This window comes from Hevea brasiliensis, chromosome 18, assembly GCF_030052815.1.
Source record: "Hevea brasiliensis isolate MT/VB/25A 57/8 chromosome 18, ASM3005281v1, whole genome shotgun sequence".
In the NCBI taxonomy this organism is placed as follows: Eukaryota; Viridiplantae; Streptophyta; class Magnoliopsida; order Malpighiales; family Euphorbiaceae; genus Hevea; species Hevea brasiliensis.
The window spans coordinates 48,152,386-48,178,667 of NC_079510.1; the positions used below are offsets into that span (position 1 = coordinate 48,152,386).

A 26,282-nucleotide genomic window follows, 5' to 3' on the forward strand; every position below is an offset into this window, starting at 1 on the left:
TTAAATGAAGTGATTTCTTGATAAGAAAATTTTATTGGTGATAGAAAGAATAGAAAAGTACAAAGACTAGGCAGTGGGCGGTGCGTACTCTTTTTATTTGTAGTTACGATAACACCGAAGGAGTTTACAGGGGAAATTTTCTGAGTGGTGGTCTAGAAAAAGGGCCATAGATCAAACCCTTGGCTATAATCTTATATGCAGCTTCTGTCAAGTGAATTCCATCCCAATTTGCGTAAGTGGATGGATTTTCACATGCTTTTGAACCTATGTGACCGCACCTTGCTGAATTGTTGAAATTGTACGGTCCACCCCCTCCACAACAGGCTGTTAGGACTCCATTGTAAAATCCTGCATTTAGTTTCATCATTTGATTAACTAAAGTAGACTACAAGTTTAATTCTGCATCTTTCGTTAATTTTATCAATCTTTGATTTGCAAGAAAAAAAAAAAAAAAACTGACCGTAACGATTTGGTGAGTGATTGATACGCTTGGCTGCAGCGTAATAATCAGCATAAATAATCCTTGCATGTGGGTACTTGAGTCTGAGGATCTCCAGGGCTCCTTTGAGCTGTTTATTATGGTACTTGGAGAAAGCATTGTAGGCTTTCAAGCACCCATGTTTATCATAATCTTCTTTGTTAGGGCTTTGAAACAAGGTCAGGTACACTGCTGAGCATCCGATTGGCAAATTCCCTGGCACCAACAATTCTACTGCACCTTCCTCTATTAATAGCTAACCATAATGCATTAAAATTTTAATATTTTTATTATGTAATGTAGGTCATTTAATATTCTAATTATATCAAAATAATTAAAAAGTCAAGATCATAATATATATATATATATATATATATAATATTTTTGTACAATTAATAACTTACTGTGGCAGCTCCAGCTATTGCTTGAACAACGAGTGGTACAGAAGCACGAAGTTGTTTAATGCTCCCACCGACAAAAGAGGCATAGTTATAGTCATTTCCACCGATTTCTCCCACAACAAATAGTGATTTGTTGAAGTATTTATCACATTCTGGTGAAAAAAAGAAGGAAAAGGAAAAATGTTACGGGAACTTAATAGATGTGCGTATTAATTAGGTGTCTGTCACCGTCACCTTGTTTAGTAGTGCAAAGGGAAGGCTTCAACTTCTTGAACCAGTCAAGCTGAACACTCAGTGAATCGTTAGTCCACAAAATTTGCCCAATATTATGCTCATAGAAAAATTTAGAGTCAAGTGCAGTGGCTCCTGCAACCGCAAAATTCACGCCATGTTTGAAATCTTGGCCTTTGCCAAGCCCTAGAAAGGGTGGCAAATATGGCAACCCAGCTGCCTCAGCTGCATATTTGAAAATTATACTCTCACGTAAGCGTACAATGTATTGCAGATTCAACTATAAAATCAAGAAGAGAGAAAAGTACCAATGAAATCGATAACTAGACGTCCATCTGAGCACCTCCCTGTTGGGTGGCGAAAGAAGGTTTCGCCATAAGGGAGCTTTCCAATGACAGGAAATGCCAAGGCACCAGAAAGAAGGAAATTTCCAGTGTCACTAAGAGAGTCACCAAAGTTGAAAACTGAGTCATACTGTAGAGAAGTTGCAGACACTGCCCCAGTGAAGCCAAAAACAAGGAAAAATGGGAGACAGGTGATGAAATTTTTCATGATGGAGGATTGGGAGAAATAAGGATATGAAAATTTGCTAAAACAATAATTGTAGGTTCTTCATATGCGCTCTTAATACATATGAGCGTTGACTGGCTGGTAGACGTTTGCAGTTTGTGTGTTAATTATATAGGCAACTTCCACCAGATTTTACACTTATCTCATTATGACTTGCCTAAATCTTTATCCTTGCGACTTCACTCAAATTTTTGGTTTTTGTTTGTGTAGGCCCAATTTGCTCATATATAACTATTAAAAATAAGCAACAGAAATGTTGGTGAAGCATTTAATTCATGGATATTATTGGCAGATTAACACATAATTTGTGTTATTAAAGAGAAACATATAAGATTAATTCATTATAAGTATGAATTGCCACTGTTAATTAATTAATCATTTAATTATTATATCTTCATAATGGTCTTGCTAGTGATGATGATTTGCTAATTTGACTTAAAATTTGCTGCCTGTTACAACTTTTCCTATTAAGTAAGATTAATTATTTTAAGCAAGTAAACATGTACATGTGGCCATGTGCTTTGGACTACTCTTTCAAGACAGTTTATGACCCACTCACATAATAATTTAACATCATCCAAATCTGCCACTTATATCACAATAGGAGTTTGGTTGAGTAGTTGAGCTATAATAAGGGCAAGCAAATTGAATACTTGTTCAAAATTTTGTTTTAATTAGAGTGGCAATCAAATCAGATCAAATAAAATTGTTTTAGATTATTTTTTTTAAAAAAATTAAATATATTATAACTATAATATCTTGATTCAATAATAGAATTAAAATATTATTACCCTAAAAAAGATTATAGAAATAAATCAATTAGAAATAAGTTTTATAATAAAATTGATAATAATTTTTTTCTAATTACTTATGATTATATATTAAAAAAATTTTGAAAATTTTATTATAAATTCACTTACAAATGATTTTCATGATTTAATATATTATACATGATAAAATAGATAAATTGATGCTGGAAAGTGTTCAATACTATGTTACATGAAGCTTAAAATTTGTCAAAAATTTAGTACTTAAACATTATAATTTCAATAAAAAATATGTGTATATTATCAAAATTTTGTTTAAAACTTTTTTTCTAATTTATAATATTTTTTAATAAATAAATTTATATTATATAATAATAAATAAAAATATTCTCTTAGAAAAATTTTAGTGTCTCGCGTTCCAACGGAAAAGTTCCCACGCCATGCCACCTGATGGGAGAAAATTTTTGGTGCCCTGAGTTGAACACGTGGCCAAATGACAACCAAAATTGAACTATACAGAGACACATGTTTCTTTTGAAAGGAGCAATCAAAGTGTTCTTTTTTTTTTTTTCCAGAAAAATGAAGGCTATCATTCATGAGAAAGTGAGTACAAGTCGTCTTGAGTTAGCAGATACATGAGATGAGGAGAGGGATTTAAAGTCCACCTTATTACAACATTACTAGTTCTGACATTAACTGCTAGTCAATCAGCACATTTGTTTGCTGATCTAGGAATAGATTTGATAGTTAAACCTTGAGTAACTCTCAGCAAATTCTTAACTTCATGAATGATAGCCTCTAGAGCACAAGGGACGGGAGCTAGAGGATGGTCAAAAAACTGACAAAGCTGCATTGAATCTGTTTCAATAATGCAAGACAAGAAGCCTCTGTTAATAACGAAATAAACAGCTGCTCTTATTCTCTTAATGCAATACCTTCAGCCACCAATGGGGAAATATATTTAAAGGCTGCTGAACATCCATCTATTAAGGCACTTTCAGCATTTCTGACTAAGCATCCACAAGAAGCGGCATCCGACTTGCTATTATAAGAGGCATCCGTATTAACCTTGTTGACACCCACTGGTGGAAGACTCCACAAAGCCAAATCCAGACGAGACGCATAAATAGACGCATAAATAGAAACTAAGGGAGAATGTTGTTGTGGAGGGGCGATGGCTTGCACTACCCCAATAGCATTCTGGGCCTTGCGCAGAGAAAGCAAAGGATTTGGCTGAATGGCATTAAACACAAAATTATTCCTTGCTTTCCAAAGCTGCCATGATAAGTGAGCAGCTAACTGAAGTTCCATCTGGTCATGGGAGGAATTGATTAACATAATGTAATTTATCCAATCAGCATAAGACCCGAAACCTTCCTCCCGAGGGTAAAACCCCAAAGATGATCCATACCAGGACGCCTTTGCATGAGGGCAGAAGAAAAAAAGGTGCTCTAATGATTCCTCCTTGTTGCCACAGACTTGACAGCATGGGTTTGGGGTACACCTTCGCTTGAACAAATTTACATTGGTAGCCACAGAATTATTTGCTGCTCACCACACAAAGTTTTAAATCTTAGGAGGAAACTGAAGTGACCAAATTTTTTTCCAAAAAGAAGATGGAATTTATGTGGAAGTTGAAGTAGATCGCATGGGCTCTGTTGAAATTTGGGCTTTCTTCGACAAATAATACACAGATTTAACATTCGGAACTCCAAATCCAAAGAAATGCCAAATCATATCAGGTTCTGCAAAGACATCTGCAATTGGAATTTTCATAATTTCTCTGCATTACAAAGGTGAGAAAGAAGCATGTAAAACATAAGGATCCTAATGCTTGGATATTGGATTAATCAAATCTGCAACATAAATCACGGGGCTATCTGGCGGTCTTGTGCATCCGACTCTGAAATCTTGTAAAGTGGGCACCCATGGATCATTCCAAGCATTCACAAATGAAGGGCCTTTAATATTCCATCTTAATCCAGGTTTCAGCGCTTATCTTCCACAAATAATACTTCTCCAACCCCATGAATTGTGGTTATCTCGACGAGCTTCAAGAAAATTGGAAAAGGAAAATAAATTCCTTTTAGGATGCGGCCCCATAAAGACTGAGGGTTCTTTAGCAGTCTCCAAGCCTGCTTTGCCAAGAAAGCAATATTAAATATCTCCAAGTCCTTAAAACCAATCCCACCCTCACTTTTAGACCAGGAAAGCTTGCCGCCACCCAAATTTAGAGATAAGTTGATGAATTTCATTGATGAGGCTACTTGGAAGCTTGCACACCAACATAATGTAGGCCGGAATGGCCTGGAATACTGATTTGACTAAAATCTCTTTCCCTGCTTGAGAGAGGCATTTACTTGTCCATCCTTTGAGCTAATTAACCACCCTTTCCTTAAGAAAAAACAGCGCCTCGTATTTGGATCCACACCAAGGAACTGGAAGACCCAGATATTTAGATAAGGAAGCCGAATTTGGGATGCCCAATAGGTCTACAATAACACGCTGCAATTGAGGAGCAATCAAAGTGTTTGATAGTAACATTTTAACAATTTGCATTTGAATACTGATTATTTCCAGTTTCTTGGGTTATCGTTTATTTAAAGGCAGAACGGGAAGAAGGATATCTGCTTCAGTAGAATTATTGACTAACCCTAGCTATCTATCAAATTAGTGAACTGGCAATTACACCTTTAGATTTCTCATAATCGCTACTTTGAAATTAATCTAGTGTACCCAACTAAACCTACTTCAATTGATGCATATTGTTTTAACTAAAAAATATGGATGTCATTGGAAAATTCTCATTTTTGCTGAACTGGCTTCCATTTAAGCAACACAGTAAAATGGCCTAATTTTATTGTATATCTGGATAGAACTAGTCACAGAAAAAAGTGAAAGATGAAGCTCAAAATGAGCATATTCATAAGTAAGCTACATCTCAGCAAATTGAAGAGAGGGCACAGCTCCATCACAGCATCACCTGACATTTGAATCCGCTTGTGAGAAAGACAAGCTATGAATGCATTAAAACCTGGAACAGGACACGGGTCTGGCAGAATTCCTTATCTATGAAATTTGTGTGTGATCTTGATCATGTCAATAGAAATCTAAATTGTAAAAGCCCCGTCATGATAAGTTTAATGTTCTGATCACATTGAATTCTTTTCTGCAACCACCTTAAAATTTAATATACATCATACAATGGTTACAATCACATGGCTCGAAAGGAAAAGCAGAAAAGAGTGACAAGACCCAGAGGAATCTCATACAAACATGTAGTTATTTCTAGTTTTGATTTAGATCATGGAACCAAAGTTCGGGTTACTTGGATTTCCAATCTGCTTATTTTTGAACATCAAAAACACCAGATCATCATTGTGGATTTGGAGGACGGCTGTTTGCAGAAGAAACTCTGGATCCCCATTCCAGCAGCTCTTTGCTAGTGTCATCCTTGTGCACCAGAACTTCAATGAAACATAGAGAATTCTTTTGTTCTCCTGTTGCTGTTGCAATTGCTTCTGTCAATTCATCCTCTGTTCGAACCTGTATTAATAACCCAATCCATCAGCACATCCAAAAATGAATAGTCACAGTAATCTTAACTGCACAATGCATATTTGTGTTTGCAGCTTATAAATTTCATCACCCTCTGTTGTCCAAGGTTTACATTTCTGATAAATTTTTAGTTTTCAATCCGCCAGTCTAGTTTACAAGGTCATAGGACCTGACAAACACTGGTGCAGCAGGGAAAAGATGTGGATAGCTAAAGGAAAGAATTTGTTGACCCAAGAACACACTTAAAAATTGAAGGGGAAAGTCTAAAGTGGGAAGAATACATTGATTATAACGAAAAGAATGTGGGATTCAACAATGCAAAGAATTTTTGTAGCTACGTGAATAAAGGGTATCTTTCATAAATTTGGAGATTCTGTCGCAAGGAACGAAAAAAGCGACACCAGTATACAGCATAAGATAGGAAGGAAAAATCATAATAAAGGATATTTATTCTACTCATGCTAACCTTTGCTGTCCAGCATTTGCCTTCACCATTGTGGATGGCATTGACAAAGCCAGCATAATCCCAGTTCTTGATCACATTGTAGGGGCCATCATGAATCTCTACTTCAATTGTGTAACCCCCATTGTTGATAAGGAATATTATACTCTTTTGTCCAGAACGAATCATTGTTGAAATTTCCTGAGCTGTTACCTGAACATAGAGAAAGTATTACGACACCCTACACCTTAGCAATTTGTTAGTCACAGGATAGCACATTTTCTCAATTTGTTATTATTATTATTATTTTTTTTTTGGAGACACACCTTTCCAAATCCTTCCCTGTATTCATTTTCTATTTCTCCTTTCTTCCTTTATGGGCGACAATGAAGGTGTCTTACCTGATATCACTGTTTGCCCATCATTAAATCTTTTCAACTTCCCCTAAATTCCTTCTCTCAAAAAATTAAAAAATAGAATTTTAGAATATTTTCAAGACTTCACTAGTTTAAAATGATGGATTATGGCTGCTGAGTAGTAAAAGTATTTTGCACTCATATAGATTGTCACTTTTCTTGTATTATTCTTTTTCTTGTATTATCCTTCTTCAATGTTGTATCAGGGTGAATATGTGCTTATCATCACAAATGTGCTTATCATCACTCACCTGGAAACTCCCATCACCAATGCAAGCAATTACACGCTTATTTCTGGCAGCCTGAGCATATCCAAGAGTGGCACCAACAGACCAGCCAATAGATCCATACTGCATCTGGAATTCATACCTGAATAAAATCATTTACAAACAACTGCCAGCCTGTTAATGATGATAAAAAAAGAGGAGCACGTTCAATTTTTACAACTCTCATGCATACTGCATACTCACCCACAATTCTCGGGAAGGCGAAGTTTCTGACAGTTGAACCAAGAATCTCCAGTTTCAGAAATTACTGCAGTGTCTCCACTTAGCATTTGCTATTTCAAATATAAAGCAACGTTAAAAACAATTGGCAGTCCAATGAAGATACACTAAGAAAGCACAAAAATAATAAACTATGAAGGAAGAACGCCACTTCTTCAATATTTATGCTATCAGGCTTTTTAGAAGTCTCATATTTTCTCCTACTAAAGCCAAAACTCAAGAGACCGATACAAATTAATAATTCATATTATTACTTAGGTTAAACCCCTGCATTAACATAATAGCTCCACGAAAAAATAGTCAAATGAACAGAACTAGAAGATCCAGTAACAAAAATTAAAAGCATCTGACTCTTTTTCCAATAGAAGGAAATAGTGGAAAGTAAGAGCCAACCAGCTAGACAAATATTTGGACTCTAATTATGAATAATTGGCATATGTTAAGCCAACTACACCAAGAAAATCAACTGAGAGACAGACGAATGTTTCTATGATCATGCACTTAACACACATCTCATATAATCTACAACTAGTGAGATTAATTTACATTGTGCACGTGTGCTTACCTGAATGTGCTTGAAGAGTATGTTGACCCTAAGAGGTTCATCCTTCTCACACTTCAGAGGGACGCCTGGAGGGACAAAGATACGTTTGTAATTTTCCATGGCTGTGCTGTTCTTTTTCAACTTCTTGGCCAATGCACTTAAGAAGTCAGCCATAAATACCCAGCCAAAGGAGGGGCCATTGCCTATAGTCACACGATTAGGTTGCACTACGATCGCCTTCTCCTTCCTGATCAGCAAGGAATATCCAACAGAGCTGTAATCATTGAAGATGGGGCCAACAAAAATATAGGCATCAGCAGACTCCACTATCTCCCCACAAAAGCTAGTGCTGACAGCACCCCAATATGTCCCAATGAAATGTGGATGCTGTTCTGGCACTAGCCCTTTGCCTGAGGGCATAACAGCTAATGGATACGTACTGGCATCTGCAAGCTCTAAAAAGGCCTCCTGCGCCTTTGCCACCCTTAATTTAGGTCCCCCCACAATGACAGGTTTCACAGCTTTGTTCAGAAATTCAGCAGTTGCTTCAACAGCTGCTTCTAATCCTAATTGATTGCTTACACTGCACGAAAAAGAGGCAAAGGGCACCACTTTAGGTTCTCTAATCATGAGTTTTTCATAACAATGATATTTAAGAAAGGATATTAAACAAGCTAAAACACAGCCCATCTCTAGTCTTTTCCCTGTTCAATAGAATAGATAAGAACATTTGACAAAAGAATGCACCAAGAACAATCTTCAGGAGTAAAACGTAGGGTTAAGATTCACACATAACAAAATCAATTGAAAACAAACTGAGATCAGCTAAGATGATGATTTGGACTTGGATATGTTTGTCCATCGCCAATAGTTTAAAATTATAGACTACATTGCAACTCCTGCAGGAAACAAGGTGGGGAAGATCAGCCATAAGATGAGAAGTTGAGAACTATCTAAAATTCTATCCGCTGGAAGATGCACTCTGCATCTGTGGATGTATGCCTGAGTTTTTCCTATTTTCAACTAATTCAGAACAATTTAGTTTACAATGCTTGGAAGCATGTCTTCCAACTTGCTTACTGACAAAAAATCAGAAAGACAGCACTACAAATTACAAGGCTATGATTAAATTCTATTTTCAATCAAACCAGTCAAATTGCATTAAAGATCACCAAAAGACCAAACAAACTAAAAAAATTCAGAAACACTGAATAACAATGAGAGAGACGGCATACTTAGGAGCAAGAAGAAATGGCACAGGGTCCCTAGCGAAGGTTGGATGAGGAATTCCGGGCAAATTACAACTTATGCTAATATAAGCGGGCTTGCTTTCCTTCATAGCAGTAGAAATTGCAGTGTCAATCTGCTCATGTGCATCATCCAAGTTATTCACTACTGCCTGCCACATTACCACCATCAGGATCATCACCACACAGTATATATAATATAATAATATATACGCATATACATACGTTTAAACACTATACATTGCCAATATAAACAAGTATAAATATACAATTTCTATATGATATACGTACACATAGATTAAAACTTACTTGAATACAGGTGACTGTCTGGAAGCACCTGAGCTCCTGGCTAAAATCAGGCAACCCAATGGTGTGATGCAAAATCCGGTTAGTCCCATAATCATTAGAATTGGGGCCACCGACAATACAAATTAGCGGCAAATTCTCACTATAAGCACCAGCAATAGCATTAATCACACTGAGACCGCCCACAGTGAAAGTCACCACGCAAGCCCCCACGCCTCTGGAACGTGCATACCCATCGGCTGCGTATCCAGCGTTAAGCTCGTTACAGCAGCCGATCACGTTCAGCCCAGGCTCTGCAATCAGATGATCCAGAAGTGTCAAGTTAAAGTCGCCGGGGACTGAGAAAACATCACTGACGCCAATCTCCACCAGTCGCCGAGCCAAATGGCGCCCCAAAGTCCCCGTGCATGCGCTCCCTGGGACAGGAGGCGGTGTGGAGCTGGGATGAGCAGCAGAGCCCATTTGATTCGCAGCTTCCATGTAACAATACAAACGTATAAACGTCAAAAAGATGGAAATTTTACAAAGTGGGATTTAAGATACCAATGAGAGAGTTAATTACGCGTAGGTTTTGAGGGGTTATGGGTGTGATAAATATATATGTTATGCGAGGTTGGTTTTTCGAGCAAAGAGTTTGCAGGGAAGAAGTGATGGTTTTTGGTTATGTTTTTTTAAAACTATGGGCAACAAATGGGTTTTCGGAGAATGAAAAGGAAAATTGAGAATTGTAAGTGAGAGACAACAAAGAGAAAGAAGAAAAGTCATTGGGAGGATGTGGAGTGGAATGTTCAAAAGAGCAGACTGGAAACTGTTGTGGGTTTCTGGAGTTGTCTTGGTTTTGTTTTGACTAGAATTTTAACCATTTGATGGGTTGCGAGTGTCAGCGTCCATGGCCCTTCTAGAATAATAAATAATAAATAATATTTATTTACATGTGATTAAAAAAATAATATATATTTGCATGATAATATGTTATTTGACGCCAATTATAGAATACACAGCAAGCACTATACTTTTAGAGCTTTCTCATATACAATTAACTATTCATATTTAAGGGAAGGTGAAATGCATGATTTTATATAGAAAGAGTATATGATTCAGAGTCCACAATAATCTTTTGTTGAAAAAAAGACCACAACTTAAAAAAAAAAAAAATAGAGCTGGTTTCCATTTGAGACGGGAGTTCTATATGTGTTAATTATAAATATCCATTCATTTTATATTAGTTTAATTATTATTTATAATATTTTTATATTTATTTACTATTTTTTATAATTACAAATCATTAATAAATTTTAAAAAAATTAATTTGAATACATAAAAACTTTATAATTAATAAATTTTAGAAGAATAACAGTAATATAAATTAAAAATAAAATCAAATCACTAAAAACTTTCATTGGAGAGTTTAGTTTGGCTTGTCAATCATTTTATTATTTTTTTTCTCTGACACTATGTTTCGATAAATTTTGAAAGAGAAAAAAAAATAAAATGAAGAAAATATTTTTTATTTTTTCTTCTTTATTTTCTCTTCTTGTGTTTGGATACATAGAAAATAAAAAAGAAAAAGTAAAAGTTAACGTAAAAAATAAAAGGTAAATAATACAAATTTAGCTTTTTTTTCTTTGATTTCTCATTTTCTCTCAAATTTACATTTTGCTTGGATAAATAATTAAAAAGAAAGGAAAATCAAAGAAGGAAATATTTTTTTATTTTTTATTACTTATTTTCTCTTTTTGTGTTTAGATAAGTAAAAAAAATAAAGGATGGAAAATAAAAAATAACAAAATGAACTACTTTAACTCTTTGATTTCTTATTTTTTTCTCTAAATTGAAGATAAAATAACTAGAGGAAAATATGATAAATTTTATCTCCCTTCTTATTTTTTTTTCTTTTCAAACACGAGAAAATATCATGTCAACTTTATTTTTCTTCTATTATTTTCCTTCTCCTTCCCTTTTCACCTATCCTATCCAAACAAAGTGTTAAAGAGAAAATAATTAGAGAAAAATAAAATTTATTTTCCATTTCTTTATTATTTTTTCTCTCTTGAAAGTGTTTCTTAAAATTATTTTTCTTTAATTATTTTCTTTCCTCTCCTTGTTCCACCCATTCAAACATGGTGTAAATATCAGCCGGATTTAGACCAAATGGGCTTTACATTTCGCGTGATGACTGAATTGTCACATAAATACTAGCCGAAAAAGGCCGTTTCCATTGGAGTTTACAAGTTAATTAATTGCACGTAGTTGCAAAAAAGGAAAGAATAGTATTGCATTGCAGCCACTTGAATTTTTTAAGACTCTGGAAAACTATTGCTTACATATTTTCAGTTTTTGGGGTTTGTAAACTATAGTTCAAATGATATAGAGAACTGTGAGATAGTCCTGAAAGCTCATAACAAGAAACAAAATCAATTAGTTAAACTAAAATTAATATTATTAGTTAAAAGCTGTACATGCTAATGCTATCGTTGATAAAAACTAGAAGTAGACAATTAAAATTAAACAAAAGCTCATTATTAACTCGTTCTCCTAAAAGGAAAAGTGGCCAGGAATTAAGATAAATGGATGTGTCATCGTCCTCCAGAAAAGAAGTCAAAAACACTAAAACTAATGAATTATTCTAAAAGAAATATCTGAAACCCTAACAAGGCATCTTGGAGGTGAACCACTTCATGATCGAAATGGAAGCCTTGATCAATCCCAATGCAAACTCGACTGTAGGCCTGTTTGGTATTTCTATTGAAATTGCTGTTGAGAAAATCACTTTTTTAAATATACTAATTAGAAAGTATTAAAAAATAATTAAAAATTAAATTTGATCAGTTTTAGTAATAAGAACACTAAAATAATAAAATAATCTTTTTCAAACTGTTTTTCTCAACATCTAAAATAGTATTTTTATTCAGGAAAGCAGTTTCAAGCTTTGAAATTCAATACTGGACAGAACTTATGACAGTTATGCAAAAGTAGCATGGGCATATGCAACTCACCTTTGATAAATATATAAATTTATTTTTAAAATTTATAAATTTATTAAATCAACTTATAAAATAAGATAAACATTTTCTAAGTTATATATTAACTTAATGATTATAGTAAATATATAATATCTAAAATAAGATGTTCTAAAAGTTTAATTATTACCAACTATAATCTCCCTTTTAATCTAAACAGCACTCTCCATTAACATTTTCCCATCGCAGTCAACCATTTCCGGTTTGATTGAACTTTTTTTTTTTTTTTAAATCACGGTTTGATTGAATCCAAAGCCACCTTAGGTTGAGCTGTTTGATTCTTTTTCTTGAAAAAAAACAGGGAGCATTTGGGTTCAAAAGATATGACCCACATGGGAAGAACAATCCTAGATCATAGCTAAAAGTCTCATCGCAATTCATAATAATTGATCCGATGCTTCAATACAAGAGCAATTCAAGATGAAAAAGATTGAACAATTAAGGTGACACGATTGAATTTTTATCAATATATGGTGTCAAGACTGGAAATGATGGTTTGATGGTGCAAAAACTAAATTTAAACTAAATTATTGGCACAATCAATTTATGGCGCGCATTAAAAGAAATTTAGTGTGATTACCAAAAAAAATCAAATCACTTTATTATGACTTAGGCCATCATATTAGTTACAACTGTTCAACAAACTCTTCTTGTCTTCTCATGCTGCTCCATAATATGAGAACTACAGTTAATTGTATAGTCACAGTAATCAGGTGGAAGATAAGTAAGAACCTGTCCTTTCATCTGCTCATGGACATCATGGACTTCAATGAAGCATTCCCTAAATAATTAGATTCAAACTATGCTGGTTAAAATGCCTCTGATCCAAGCCACCAGATCTTCCTAATTCAATTTCATGCAGTTCCTCTGGAACAAAGGAAACAGCATCAACAAAGATAATAATTACAAACACTACTCTACTGAGGAATCAACATTCAGGAAGAAAATGGGAATCAATCTTGCTCTTGAGTGTCCATCAGAAACCCAATCAATTAATTGTTTCAACAAATCAACATATTAGGTTAAAGGCTTGAGCACCTGGACCTAAATCATGGAGGTTAACAGTCCTGCTATCACTTGAAGGGATTCCTTTAGCTCCTCACCCAATATTCTTCTGTACTAAACTCTAACATTTTATCTCTATTCATCTGTGTTTTTCTTGATATTCATCACTTCCTCCATCTAGAACCCAATGATTCCAAAGCTATAATAATCCACAACAAGCTGATAATGTAAACTTCTCCAATGTATTTTTTGCATCTTTAAGGATAAATGGAACATTTTTCTCTGATAAGCACTATATACCTTGAAAATCATATAACAAAGTGAGCTTTGATAAATGTATCATATGAATAATCCTTACAGAGCATTTGAAAAGGATAACCACTTCTCACTTAAAATGCTAGTTCACTTCTTTTGCCAACCTCAGCCTTGTAGTACAACTTTCGGTCCCAATCCAACTCCTGCCGGTATCTTTTAATACCCCCCTGACTTCATTATCTCCCTAAGCACACTTGCATTATCCCCATTTCCCAGCCGCTGCCAAAGTATTGGATAGTGCCACATATGCAACTGGCCGACCTTCAGCATTCAGCTTAAAAAGTTCACTGGCAGCTATACTTGCCATCTCTGCATTGCCATGCAGATTGCATGAACTAAGCAAGGCAGCCCAAACATCCGAATTTGGCTTCTCAGGCATCCCCATGCCAAATTCCCATGCTAGCTGTAAATTTCCTGCACTCCCCAATAGGTCAACTACGCAAGCATAATGCTCCATCCCCGGTTTCAATGAGTAATCTCTCTCCATGCTCTCAAAAATCTCACGACCTTTAGCAAATAAGCCAGTATGAGCACAAGCAGACAGAGCACCAAGGAATGTAACATAATCGGCCTCAACACGAAATTGTTGCAAGCTATGAAATAGCTGGAGTGCTTCATTAGGCATTCCAATCTTTCCATATCCATCAATCATGGATGTCCATGAGAACACATTCTTCTTAGGCATGTGATCAAAAGCTCTTCGTGCATCCACAATTCTTCCACATTTGGAATACATGTCTACAAGAGCACTGCCCATTTTTATGTCAGTAAAGAACTCGTTCATCAAAAGCTGAGCCTGAACTTGCTGACCGATCTCAAATCCTGCCAACACACAGAACAAGCTCCAATAACACTTGCAAAAGTAGATATGTTAGGCCTAAAACCAAATCGTTGCATCTCAACATAAACATCAAGCGAAAGCCGTTTCAAGTGATTTGCTATAACCTTCTATCATTGCATTGAAACCCACTATATCTTTTTCAACAATCTTCTCAAAAATCTCTTCAGCATTTTCTTCAGAGTCTTGGTTCATGTATCCAGATATCATAGCCGTCAAATATATCACATTATTTTCTATCATCATATCAGAAACTCTCATTGCCAAACCAACCCTCCATCATCAGGTTCAAGATACGATTTAACGATCTGGGTATGCATCACACTGGCCAGATTACGTGGCAATATCACATTACCACTACTAATAGATGCCTTTAAAATCATGGAATACGTAAAACCACCAGGCCTTTCACCTTCAAGAATCAACCTATGTATCAAACTAATGGATGCTGCAACCAATCCTTGTTTCAAAAACCCAGCAACCATATAATTATATGCCGAAAGAGTCCGTTTAGGCAATTCATCAAACATTTGGCGTGCATATTTCAGACACCCACATTTCAGATGAATAATCATAATTTTGATGGATGTATTAGTATTGGGTATGAAACCGCTTCTCAAAATATGGGTATGGATCTTCTGGCCATAAAAAGTGTTATCCGAGTTGATGAAACGTTGAAGAAGTGTAGATAGTGTTATTGAAGTATGGTGGATGATGTGGTGGTCTTCATTTTGCGGGAAATTTTGGTTGGATGAGCCCTGGGAGGCATGGCTGTGGGATGATGAGAAAATGGACAGTCAAACCGAGGGTAGCCTGCCAGTTTTCATCTTCCTCCCATGGGAGTTGGTACCATTATTCTACTGGTTGATATTTTTTTGAGCTTGCGCAGCTTATTATTTCTTGCTATCACATGGCAAGCACGTGTTTTGCGTCGCAATGGGGCAATTAACGTAACAGTAACACAACCCGAAAATCATAAACGGTGACGTTTTATGAAGGCCCAACCCAACAAGAAATTGTAATCGACTGGTAAAAATAAAATCACCCATTCAAAAAATTGAAAAGCTAGCACAAAAATAAATAATGACATCTTTAAAATGAAATGACTTATAAAATTAACATATAATTTAGTCCCACCAAAAGATAAGGGCATGACAATAACTTTAATAGATGCCCATTTAAATTAAAAGAATTTAATACAAATAAATAAAATAAAATAATTGAAATTTAAATAGTCCATAATTATTGGCAATGTGTCACCATCCATCTCGAGGAACCTCCTTGTTGATAGCTGCAGAGTTGCTGAACTCAGATGTCAAATGATTTGAGTAAAGTGGGAACGTTTTAGGCCTTTACCAAACTCTCCCTTAAAAATGAGTTTGTAAAAACCCCAAAGCTTGGCCTTTTTGGTTTTGGCTTTTATAAAACAGCCAGCCTGCCTATTCTCTGTTTTAATCTCACTTTCCTTATCTCAACGCACACACCTGAACAATACCGTCAAGAAAATTTTGTATGGCGCTCCCACTAGGCTTTTGACCTTTCCAGCTCCACAAACACAATGGCTTGATGATAAGCCTTGAGCAAGCCCCCATTATAACGTACATCTTTGTTTTAATTTAACTCTCACTTGAAAGTGCTCAACTAATTAATTAAGGACAACAACGCCCATTATACAAATTTTAATTCTAATCCTAATTGAATATGATATATTTATATATGCCCAATGAAAAGAAAAGAAATCTCATTAGCTCATTTCAATTTGTGATTGAACATGACTGAAAAGTATACATATATGTGCGCATGCAGTGGTCAAATAAACCAAGCTTAATTTGTTCAACATTTGTTTCTTATGAGAAGTGTACCATGTGCGCATGCGATGGTCAACTAAACCAAGTTTTGTTGGATATTTGTTTCTTTTCAATCAATTACATCGTCATTTTCCATTTTGGGAGGCCTGACGGAGAATTGGGTATCCATTTTCATTTTCGTTAGTCTAAGCTAGCTCTTCTCTCTTTGGAGAGTGGTTAAAAAAAATTTACTCTCTTTTATTATGAAAAAAGAAGGAAAAAAAAATCACATGAATATATTAAAAAAAAAACATTTTCGAGTGCATGCTTTGATGATTAAAGGGTCATCTTGATGAACATGAAATAAAGTAGTTGGTACTAAACTAGCCAATATAGCTATCATTTTATGAAAAATTGGATCTCAACTTGTGGTTAATTAGGCTCCATGCTGACTGGGATCATCTTCCATGCGATGAATTTATGACTGTTAAATTCAACCACTCCACAGAGAAAGTGGCCTTATCACCGTCTCCACCTTTATTAGTTTCCAATTCTGCCCCTGTAGTCCTTCTCTCTCTCTCTCTCTCTCTCCTCCCCCCCTTACCCATTTGCCATCAATAAAAGTTGTCCTTTTTGTTTGTCCACAATCTCTTTTTTAACCTTGAATGTACCAAAAAATAATGACATCAAACAGCACATATACACCACTCTCCCTCTATCTGCCTCTTCCTATAGTCTTTATCTATATATATATATATATATGACTGAAGCAATGTAGATCAAGAGAATCTCTACAACAACACAGAATTTCTGTGTCTCTAATATTTCTTTATATATATAAGATTGAAGCAATGACCAAGTTGAGAATTTCTGTGTGTCTAGTATTTCTTTCATTTTCGTGGTCTGTAACTCACTATCTTAATCCAGGCACAGAGGAGAACAAGAGCATAATCGGATCGATTCGAGCATCGGTGGAAAATGAAAAGGGAGTTATCAACTTTGGGTTGCTTAATTTTCCTTCTGCTAGAGGACTGGGAAATGAGAACTCTGATACGGGCGAGTCTAAGTCCACTAAACACCTCACTCCCTCTGTTCCTCCTGCTCATAGAGGACCTGATCCATCATTTGAAAACTAGCAATGAAGAATCTCAATGAGAGGTTGTAGTTGTAAACAAATAAGTTGTGCATTTTGGATGGCATGTAGTTTTGGGATATGAATAAGGGGAAGAATAGCTTCCACTGTATTCAACATCTTTTTCCAATCCATCATGCCAATTATCTTTTTATTTAAATGTCATTAGATATAATGCATGCTTAAAAAATATCATGTTAATGCTAATTATTTTTCTCCTCTATGGCCCATTATTGGAAGCAAATGACGCATGAGAAACTTTTCTCCATGTGCGCAATCACAATACATACAATTTTTATATGATTCTACAACCTCATCTTCCTTTAATTTCCTTCAAATCCTCTCTACAATTAATTAATGCAATGAATTTGCAACTTGAAGCATTTAGACCACCTTTTTTTCACCTTTAACTTCCTTCAAATCCTCTTTAAAATTAATTAACAATTTTTACCTTTTTTTTTCCTCTAAGAGTTTGAACCACTAATGACCAACTTGGCCGGCTAGCAGTTCCTCTTGCTTGAGTACTCACCATTGCTGAATTTCCATTCTTCCAGTGGAAATTGAAGGTTCATCTATAACTCCCAGTTTGAAAATAAGAAATTTACAAAAATTCAATTTAATTGATTTCTTTTTATTAATTTTTATATTTGAAATGAAAGAATTTAATTTTTTTAATTAAAAAAATTATTTAAAAGAAATAAAAATCAAGTATAATTGTATAAAAATTTAATTGAATTTTTTTCTTATAAATAATTTATTCCAAAAAAATTCTAAGCGCTGCACACTTAAGAAAATTTGCTTTGACTGAAATGGATTTTCCCCAGTTCTTAGCAATCCCCTTTAGTATATGTGCAATAAATTAAAGATATGGATCAAGTGTTGTGGAAGGATATCCCAGAAAGAGGGGGTGTTATTATATAATTTGGCTCTATATTATTATTTGTTTTATCCAGGCACTTCTAGTTGAGCACCACTTTGCTATTGCTTTGGGTGCTACATGCTTTCTACTTCAATGCTCAGTGCTATTGCTAACATCAGCTCCTTGAGATTTTATTCAAATGAAGTGAGCTTGCCACATCAATTACAAACCACAACTATTAAAATATGGTCAATTTTATTTTTAACTATGAATTATACTCAGTTTATTTTAATTTGTTAGGGATATCTAATTATTTTAATTATCTTATGTTGATGTGATGGATTAATCGATTCTACCTAGTATCTCTTGTGGTACAACTTTTTTTAGAAAAAAATAAATAATAATTAGCTGCCCAATTAGGATCACAAGAGGTAGAGAAGGAAGAATTTGAAGAAAGTCCAATCTCTCAGGCAGAAGTTCATAACATAGCAAAAATACAGTTTACAATCATAGAAGGTTTCCTTACATTCCCTAACAAATTACCAAAAACAGAGAGCTTCCTATAACATTACCACTTCCATCCTGTTATTATATCTAGATCAGGCCATGGTCCTATCAAAATTGAAATTAAATAGGTTCAAAATCAACTTTGAATCATACTAAAATTAGATTGAAATTAGCCGATTTAATTTTTGATCAAAACCCAATTTTTTTCCTTAAAAAAGGAAAAAAAATGGAACCGATGAGACCCTGCAGTCGGGTCCTGATCCCTCCAAACCTTGAACTCACCGTGGCCACCCTAATTATACTTCTCATGGCGTATCTTCACTGCCGACTTTTAGAATGGTGTTCTGGATCAGGTCCTCCAGGACTCGCTTGTTTGGAATAAAAATGGATTTTCTTCACGCTTACATTTCTCTGCCTGACATGGTAAACTTCAATCTCGCCCATTTCCCGAATCGACAATATGATGTTTCTCCTTACCAGAGATGGATCAAGAAGGCTCTTAGAATATGAAACTGCAAGCAATACAAGGAATAAGCAAACACAAAATCTCAAGCAAGCCATTTTCTTATGTTAAACTTCCAAAAGAATGCAATGCTGGTTTGTAGAGAGTCAAACTAGAAGAGTGTATATATAGAGATCATCGGTGTTGTTTTTTGTTATAATAATCAAAGTGGGTAAAAAGCAACACCCCATTTTCAATGTCTGTTTGTCGGTTTTGTAATCCATTTTACTCTTAATAAAAACAAATACTAGCCAGTTCATAGCCTATAAGTGGGCTAGCATGTAAGGAGTTTTTGGTCTGATACTGCAGAAGGACATCGTATGCTTTAGTTGAATAAAAATCCTTCATCTATCAATCTATTTGTTCAGCTCCTTTGTACTAGTGTGCTTTATTACTATTGCTTGCGCGTGTATTCTGAAATACATGTAAAGAAAGCAGAGGGCGGCCAAGCAAGTTCCACCACTAGCATTAAAGAGCCATCTAGTTGGCTTCTTTTAAAGCATTTTATGCTACCACCATGTTGATTAGCATATGTTTGTGCTACTAATAAACTTCCAAGTTCACTTGTCATTATTAGTTCTTTATAGCTTCCAAACAAGTTCCACCATTTTTTTTCCTCTAAGGATGTTTTGTTCAGTACATTCTACCATGAATTTTAGTATGAAGCACTAATGACCAAATTGGACGGCTAGCAGTTCCTTTTGCTTGAGTTACTAGTGTTTAATATCCATTCTTGTAGTGGAAATTGAAGTTGATCTATAAGTGCGTACTTATGGAAATTATGAAGAATAAGTAGTCACCAAATGCAAATATCCATGCATATCTAATCAAATCAAAATGATCACTACCCATATTCTTAATTCTGTTATGCACACATATAATCTATATGGTAGAGAACTAACAAGTTGAAAGATGATGCAGAATTTAAGGAGAAAATAAAGCAAAATAGTTTTATTAAGAAGAAAAATTCATTAAAATAAATATGAAAATTTGTACATAATAAAAATACAATGGGTATTTATAAAGTTATAAATCCTAATCTAGGTAGTAATGAATTAAAAAGTTTTAATCTAAATAGAAAACATATTTAAATACCTAAATTAAATAGAAATAATATTTTAGAGTTCTAACTAAACTAGAAAATATAAATAAAACTTATATAAGAAAATAAAAAATTCAATTAAAACTAGAAGTGCTTGTGAAATATGGAAAATACAAGTATTTGGGTTTGATATGGATTTGTGCACTGCGTTATTCACCCACACTTTCGAGAAAATTTGACCTCGAATTTTAATTTCTAAATCGAATAATAATGAAATGGCTATCTCTCACGCCATTCTCCTCCACTTAAGATAAATTCGGCCTCGAATTTTAAAGTGTTGATAAATCAAAATCTCCATTGGAAGATCACACCATATCTTCTTCTTGAATGGTATCAATAAGATTGGCTTGAATAAAATTGATTTGAGGAATTTTGCATCTTCTTTGGCATGCTTAGACTCACCTATACAAATAAATCAACAAAACACTAGGAAAATTTGAGAGAAAATTTCAATCTTCATTGGAACCTCCATGGCTTGATGCTCTTCTTTCCCCTTAACACTCTTTTTAAACTTTTCATCATCCACCATAGCAAGAGTGTCAAATTCATCCCTTTGTTCTAGAAAATCTTTTAATGACTTGTTTTCAATATTTTGTATAAACATTGACCTTTGCATCAAGCATACCGATTCATCTTTTTCACAATCTTCTTCTTCATCCTCTCTATTAGGTCCACAATAGATTTCACCATCATCATCATCATATTTTAAAAGGATATTGATGGCTTTTCTCTTTGGACATTCATTAGACCTATGTCCTTTCTCATTTCACCTATAGCATTTAATAGGAGTAGGTTTTGCATATAGATTATTAGTTTTGGGAGGATTCAAAATTGTACCTTTATTGCTTCCATCCATTGGATTTTTATTACTCACCTTCTCCATGCTAACAATACTTGAGCTTGATTCACCTCGTGCAACTTCCTTTACATTTTCAAATTTATCATGGTTATCATCTCCACCATACTGATACTTTTGATAGGGGTCATGGTAAATTCTTTCTTTCATCACCATTTTAGCTTTTAACATCAAGTTCCTTGCCTCTTGCATGCTCATAACCGTTTGGATCCCGATTTTGCCATGAATTGAAGGTTTTAGTCCCTTTAAATATTGCACTACTTGTTTATTATCACTTTCAGACAAGTGATTTCTTACTGCCAATCTCAAGAATTCAGCGGTATATTCATTGACACTTCTATTTCCCTACAAGCAATTTTGGTAAGCTTCAAATAAATATTGTTCATAATCCAAAGGTAAAAATCTACCCCTTAATAATTTTTGCATCCTCCTCGAAGTAGTAACTGGATTGCATCCTTCTCGCCTCCTTGTCTCTTTCAATTGATCCCACCGTACAGAAACTCCTCCTTTTAATCTATAGGCCACCAATTTCATCTTTTGTTCCTTCGGAATTTCATACTCAAAGAAACGGTCCACCTTGATCAATCAATCAAGAAAACCTTCAATGTCAAGATCTCCACTAAAGATAGGGATATCCATCTTCAGTTTGAACTCATCATCCCTCCCGTAGTGTTATTAAAAATTTAAGCCACCTCTTCCTTGTCCTTGGTGTGCAATATACCTAAAGTTAATCTCCTCATAGTCGCTTGTATCATCCTCCATCATACCTGTTTTTCTATGGTTGAAGAAAACATGATCAAATTCAGCTCTACTGTGGTAAGCTCCACCAGCTTGAATAGGTACTTGATTCCTATTTTCACCAATACATGGTACGGCATTGCTCTTAAAGCTCGTGAAATTGGCATTCCAAATTTATTGCAATTTGTTCCATATTATTCCGTTGTTCTTCTATTGCTTTCTAAAAAACTAGCAACCTTGATCATCATCACGAGGTTGATTATCACCACCACCACTAGTATTGGCCATCTTATTGAGGATGACATCTCTACTCTGATATCACCTGACGCAGCGTATAGCACAGAAAAGGATCGACACATAATCAAACCCTTGAAATTAAATAAGATCTAATCCAAGATCTTAAAATAAACAAGATTCAATTCAAAATCTAAGGAGAAAATAAAGCAAATTAGCTTTATTAAGAAGAAAAGTTCATTAAAAGAAATCTGAAAACTTATACATAATGAAAATATAATGGGTATTTATAGAGTTTTAAATCCTAATCTAGGTAGTAACGAATTAAAGAGTTTTAATCTAAATAGAAAATAATATTTTAGAGTCCTAAATAAACTACAAAATATAAATAAAATTTATCTAAGAAAATAAAAAATCCAATTAAGACTAGAAGTGCTTGTGAAATATAAAAAATATAAGTCTTTAGACCTGGTATGGATTTATGCACCGTATTAGATTTTCCAATTTCACTTACCACAAATTGGCATATCAATAGCAATAATTTGACATATGCAAGTTGCTATTTCCATAAACTTGCTTTGATTATTGGGTGCATAGGAACTCAATTTGGGTTTACAGTTGGGCAGAGCCATAGAGGTTTCTAGCAATTCATACCACTTCCCAATTGAGCTGAAGACATACTATCCAAGCCTATAGTCAATAAATTCCTATATTAACTTTACCAGGTGATAATATGTCATCAGTATATAAATTACAATGCAGTCATTAAAGAGCCCTAAAGAGAATTCAGCTTATTGCACTTGATTTCCAAAATTTGAATTTTGCTTTCGAGTTTTCGAGTTGCTACTTTTCAAGCAGGTTCCATTATTCTATAATTATAATAGAAGGGGAAAAGAAAAACCACAAAGGACGAAAAGATTATAACCTTTTTTTTTATAAATATATAATTGATTTTTTATGTGTAATGAATATCACATCGATATGAATTTAGCCCTTTCATCCTAGACTACACCAAAAATTAAATTCTTTTTAGCTTAGCTTTAATAAATATATAGTGTAACGATCCTTCCGTCCCTCTCAATAGTATTGTCCACTTTGGCCTACTGGACCTCACGGTTTTGTCTCTTGCACCCCTTCTTTGAGGCCCAAAAGCGCACTATCCAGGTTAGAAGGCTTGCCACTTATATGGCCCTTCACTTTTCCCTTCCTTTTCGATGTGAGACTCAGTTCATTCCTATCCTCCATTTGGACAAAGGCACCAGCAAGCCTTGCCCTCCTAGAGGACCACTCCAGCCAAGACCTTCCCTTTTCTGCACGGGATGTTACAGGTCTACTAGTTTTCGCCTGGTTCGTCCCTGAACCACACTGTACTGAGGAAGGTCAACTCTGATACCATATGTAACGCCTCTTCTAATCCACTGGATAGTATTATCCTCTTTGGCTCAATGGACCCATGACTTTGTCTCTTGGACTCCTTCTTTAAGGACTAAAAGCACACTATCCAGGTTAGAAGGCTTGCCACTTATATGGCCCTTCACTTTTTCCTCCCTTTCAGATGTGGGACTCGGTTCATTCATGCCCCCCATTTGGACAAGGGCACTAGCGAGCCTTGCCCTCTTAGAGGACCGCTATAGCCGAGACCTTCTCTTTTCACACGGGATGTTACATATGGATTATAAATAAATTGCAAATTTAAAATAACAACATTTTATTAATTACTTATATTTGGAAATTAGACCTTTAGAATAAAAAAATTCAACTCATTTCTTTTTAATCAATTCTCTTGTTTGGAATGAAAGAATTTAATTTTTCTTAAACTTAAGAAATTTTCATTTTAAAAGGAATAAAAAAATTTTCATTTTAAAAGGAATAAAAATTAAACATGATTATGTGAGAATTCAATTGAATTATTTTCTTATAAATGATTTATTTCAAAGAAATACTAAATTATGAAGAATAGTAGTCATCAAATACATATATCCAGGTATATCTAATCAAATCAAAATGATCACAACTTGTTGACCCCATGAGCTCAAAGGAGCATAGATTTTGATGATAATAAAACTCAACTAAAATCAAACTAACCTTGTTTTAAGTGTTGTGCTTCTCAAAGAACAAAGAAAAAGACTCAAGGAATTCATGATGGATTTATGCTTTTAAAGAAAGGATGACATTTTAAGATAACACAGGATGAATCAAAGGAGATAAAGGAAGAAAAGATTACCTTCCAAAGCTGCATTGAAGATCAAATTTGAAGGTACATATAGTATAGAAGTTAGTTTTAACTTTTAGGATTGCTTGTGAAAAGAATTGAGGAGTAGAAGCTAATGATACTTATTTTTAATCCCTCAATTTTTTTTTTTCTAAGTTTTCAAAATATCATCAATGGCCTAAAAGTATATGATTATGATTTAGTGTAAAGTCTTAAAGTTTTCAAAGTTATACAGAAAAGCTTTCCTGATATGCTAATTGGTTTGCTACCTAGTCTGGTATGCTAACTGATTTGCTAACTGACTCAACTCTACGCAACATCACAAAAAAAGACAAAATAACGGCTATTTTCTTGAAATTTAAAATTATAACATTCAAATGAGTTCTCAAATGGTCAGAAATGATCCAAAGCTATAAATACACTCACTCTTGGCCATTTTACACTTAATGAAAGTCTCTCTACTATTCCTAACCTTTTAAGATCATTAAAGCTTTCATTCAAAGTGCTGTAAATTGGTTTTATTGCTCATCATTGGCTTACCTACTCATCTCTTCTTTATAGATTCTATTGTATGTAGTGAGATTGAGTTTTAAACACTTTCTTATCATTTATGAGAGGTCATTCAAGTACCTATTGAAGCTTGATTGTGAAAAGCGTTTGGGATAACACTTGGTAGAAGTGTGAATCTACTTGTAAAAGCTTTGATAAGATGATTTGTAAAGGGCTTTTGTCTCTTGCCTTTAAAAGAGAAGAATAGTGGAGTGAAGACTCAAAGTGGGATCTTTGAGAGAGTGGATGTAGGCTAGTTGAGCCGAACCACTATAAAAATTTAGTGTTTAATTTTTTCAACCCTTACTCTTTACATTTATGCATTTTAATTTTCTGGTTGAAGTGTTTTTGCTGAGATGAAAATTGATACTGTTTACTGTTAACTCTGCTAAAAACTGAGATAATTTATTTACTGTTGAATCTGCTGATATCTGATATAATTTGCTTACTGCTATATCTGCTGTCAACTAATATATTCTGTTTACTGCTCTATTTGCTGTGTTGTGATTTTATTTAGATTACTGAAATTCTTATTGAATGCCAATATATCCTGTTAGATCAGTATACTGAATGCTTATGAGCCAACTTTGTATCAACTTATCAATTGAGCAGTATTGCACATATTTCACAGTAGAAAATTAGGTTGAACCAAGCTGCAATTTTTCAAAGGTTTTGAACAAGAATAGAAAAATTGTTTTAAAGTCCAATTCACCCCCTCTTGGATATATTTTGGGACATCAATTTGGTATCAGAGCTTGTCTCTCTTGCTTGAGGATTAAACACCTTAGAGTGATCCATACACATGGCTGGTTCATCTAGTAACTCGGTTGATATACCTGATCCCTTAATTGAAGGTTATTTAATCACTAAACCACCACTTTTTAATGACACAAATTACTCTTTTTGGAAAACTAGAATGAGAAACTTTATACAATCTGTTGATATTGATGCTTGGAGAATAATCAAAGATGGTCCTTATGTTCCTTATAAAACTAGTGAAGGAAGTGTGCAAATTCCTAAAACTGAAGTTGAATTTGATGATAATGATTGGAAGAAAATTTCTACAAATGCTAAAGCCATTAACATTCTTCATTGTGCTCTTGATATTAATGAGTATAATCATATTTTAGGTTGTCAAACTGCAAAAGAAATATGGGATA

The 26,282-nt window shown here is 34.4% G+C and overlaps 2 protein-coding genes and 1 pseudogene across 2 annotated transcripts; all 3 read right to left on the reverse strand.

The window, feature by feature from the left end:
* LOC110673595 (GDSL esterase/lipase At5g45910) lies at positions 1-1,778 on the reverse strand. Its single transcript, XM_021836727.2, has 5 exons — positions 1,419-1,778; positions 1,114-1,335; positions 883-1,031; positions 461-734; positions 1-348 (listed from the first exon to the last, which is right to left on the reverse strand). Exons 1-5 carry the CDS (start codon positions 1,660-1,662, stop codon positions 125-127), a joined length of 1,113 nt encoding a protein of 370 aa, XP_021692419.2. The 5' UTR covers positions 1,663-1,778; the 3' UTR covers positions 1-124.
* Positions 1,779-5,582: 3,804 nt separating this feature from the next.
* Positions 5,583-10,309, reverse strand: LOC110673623 (pyruvate decarboxylase 1). The gene is made up of 7 exons (XM_021836758.2): positions 9,470-10,309; positions 9,149-9,312; positions 7,935-8,496; positions 7,334-7,422; positions 7,115-7,232; positions 6,472-6,660; positions 5,583-5,993 (listed from the first exon to the last, which is right to left on the reverse strand). The coding sequence occupies exons 1-7, from the start codon at positions 9,944-9,946 to the stop codon at positions 5,823-5,825; spliced, it is 1,770 nt and encodes a 589-aa protein (XP_021692450.1). The 5' UTR covers positions 9,947-10,309; the 3' UTR covers positions 5,583-5,822.
* A 2,780-nt stretch (positions 10,310-13,089) lies between these two features.
* LOC110673602 (pentatricopeptide repeat-containing protein At1g28690, mitochondrial-like) lies at positions 13,090-16,236 on the reverse strand (annotated as a pseudogene).
* Between the last annotated feature and the right edge of the window lie 10,046 nt (positions 16,237-26,282).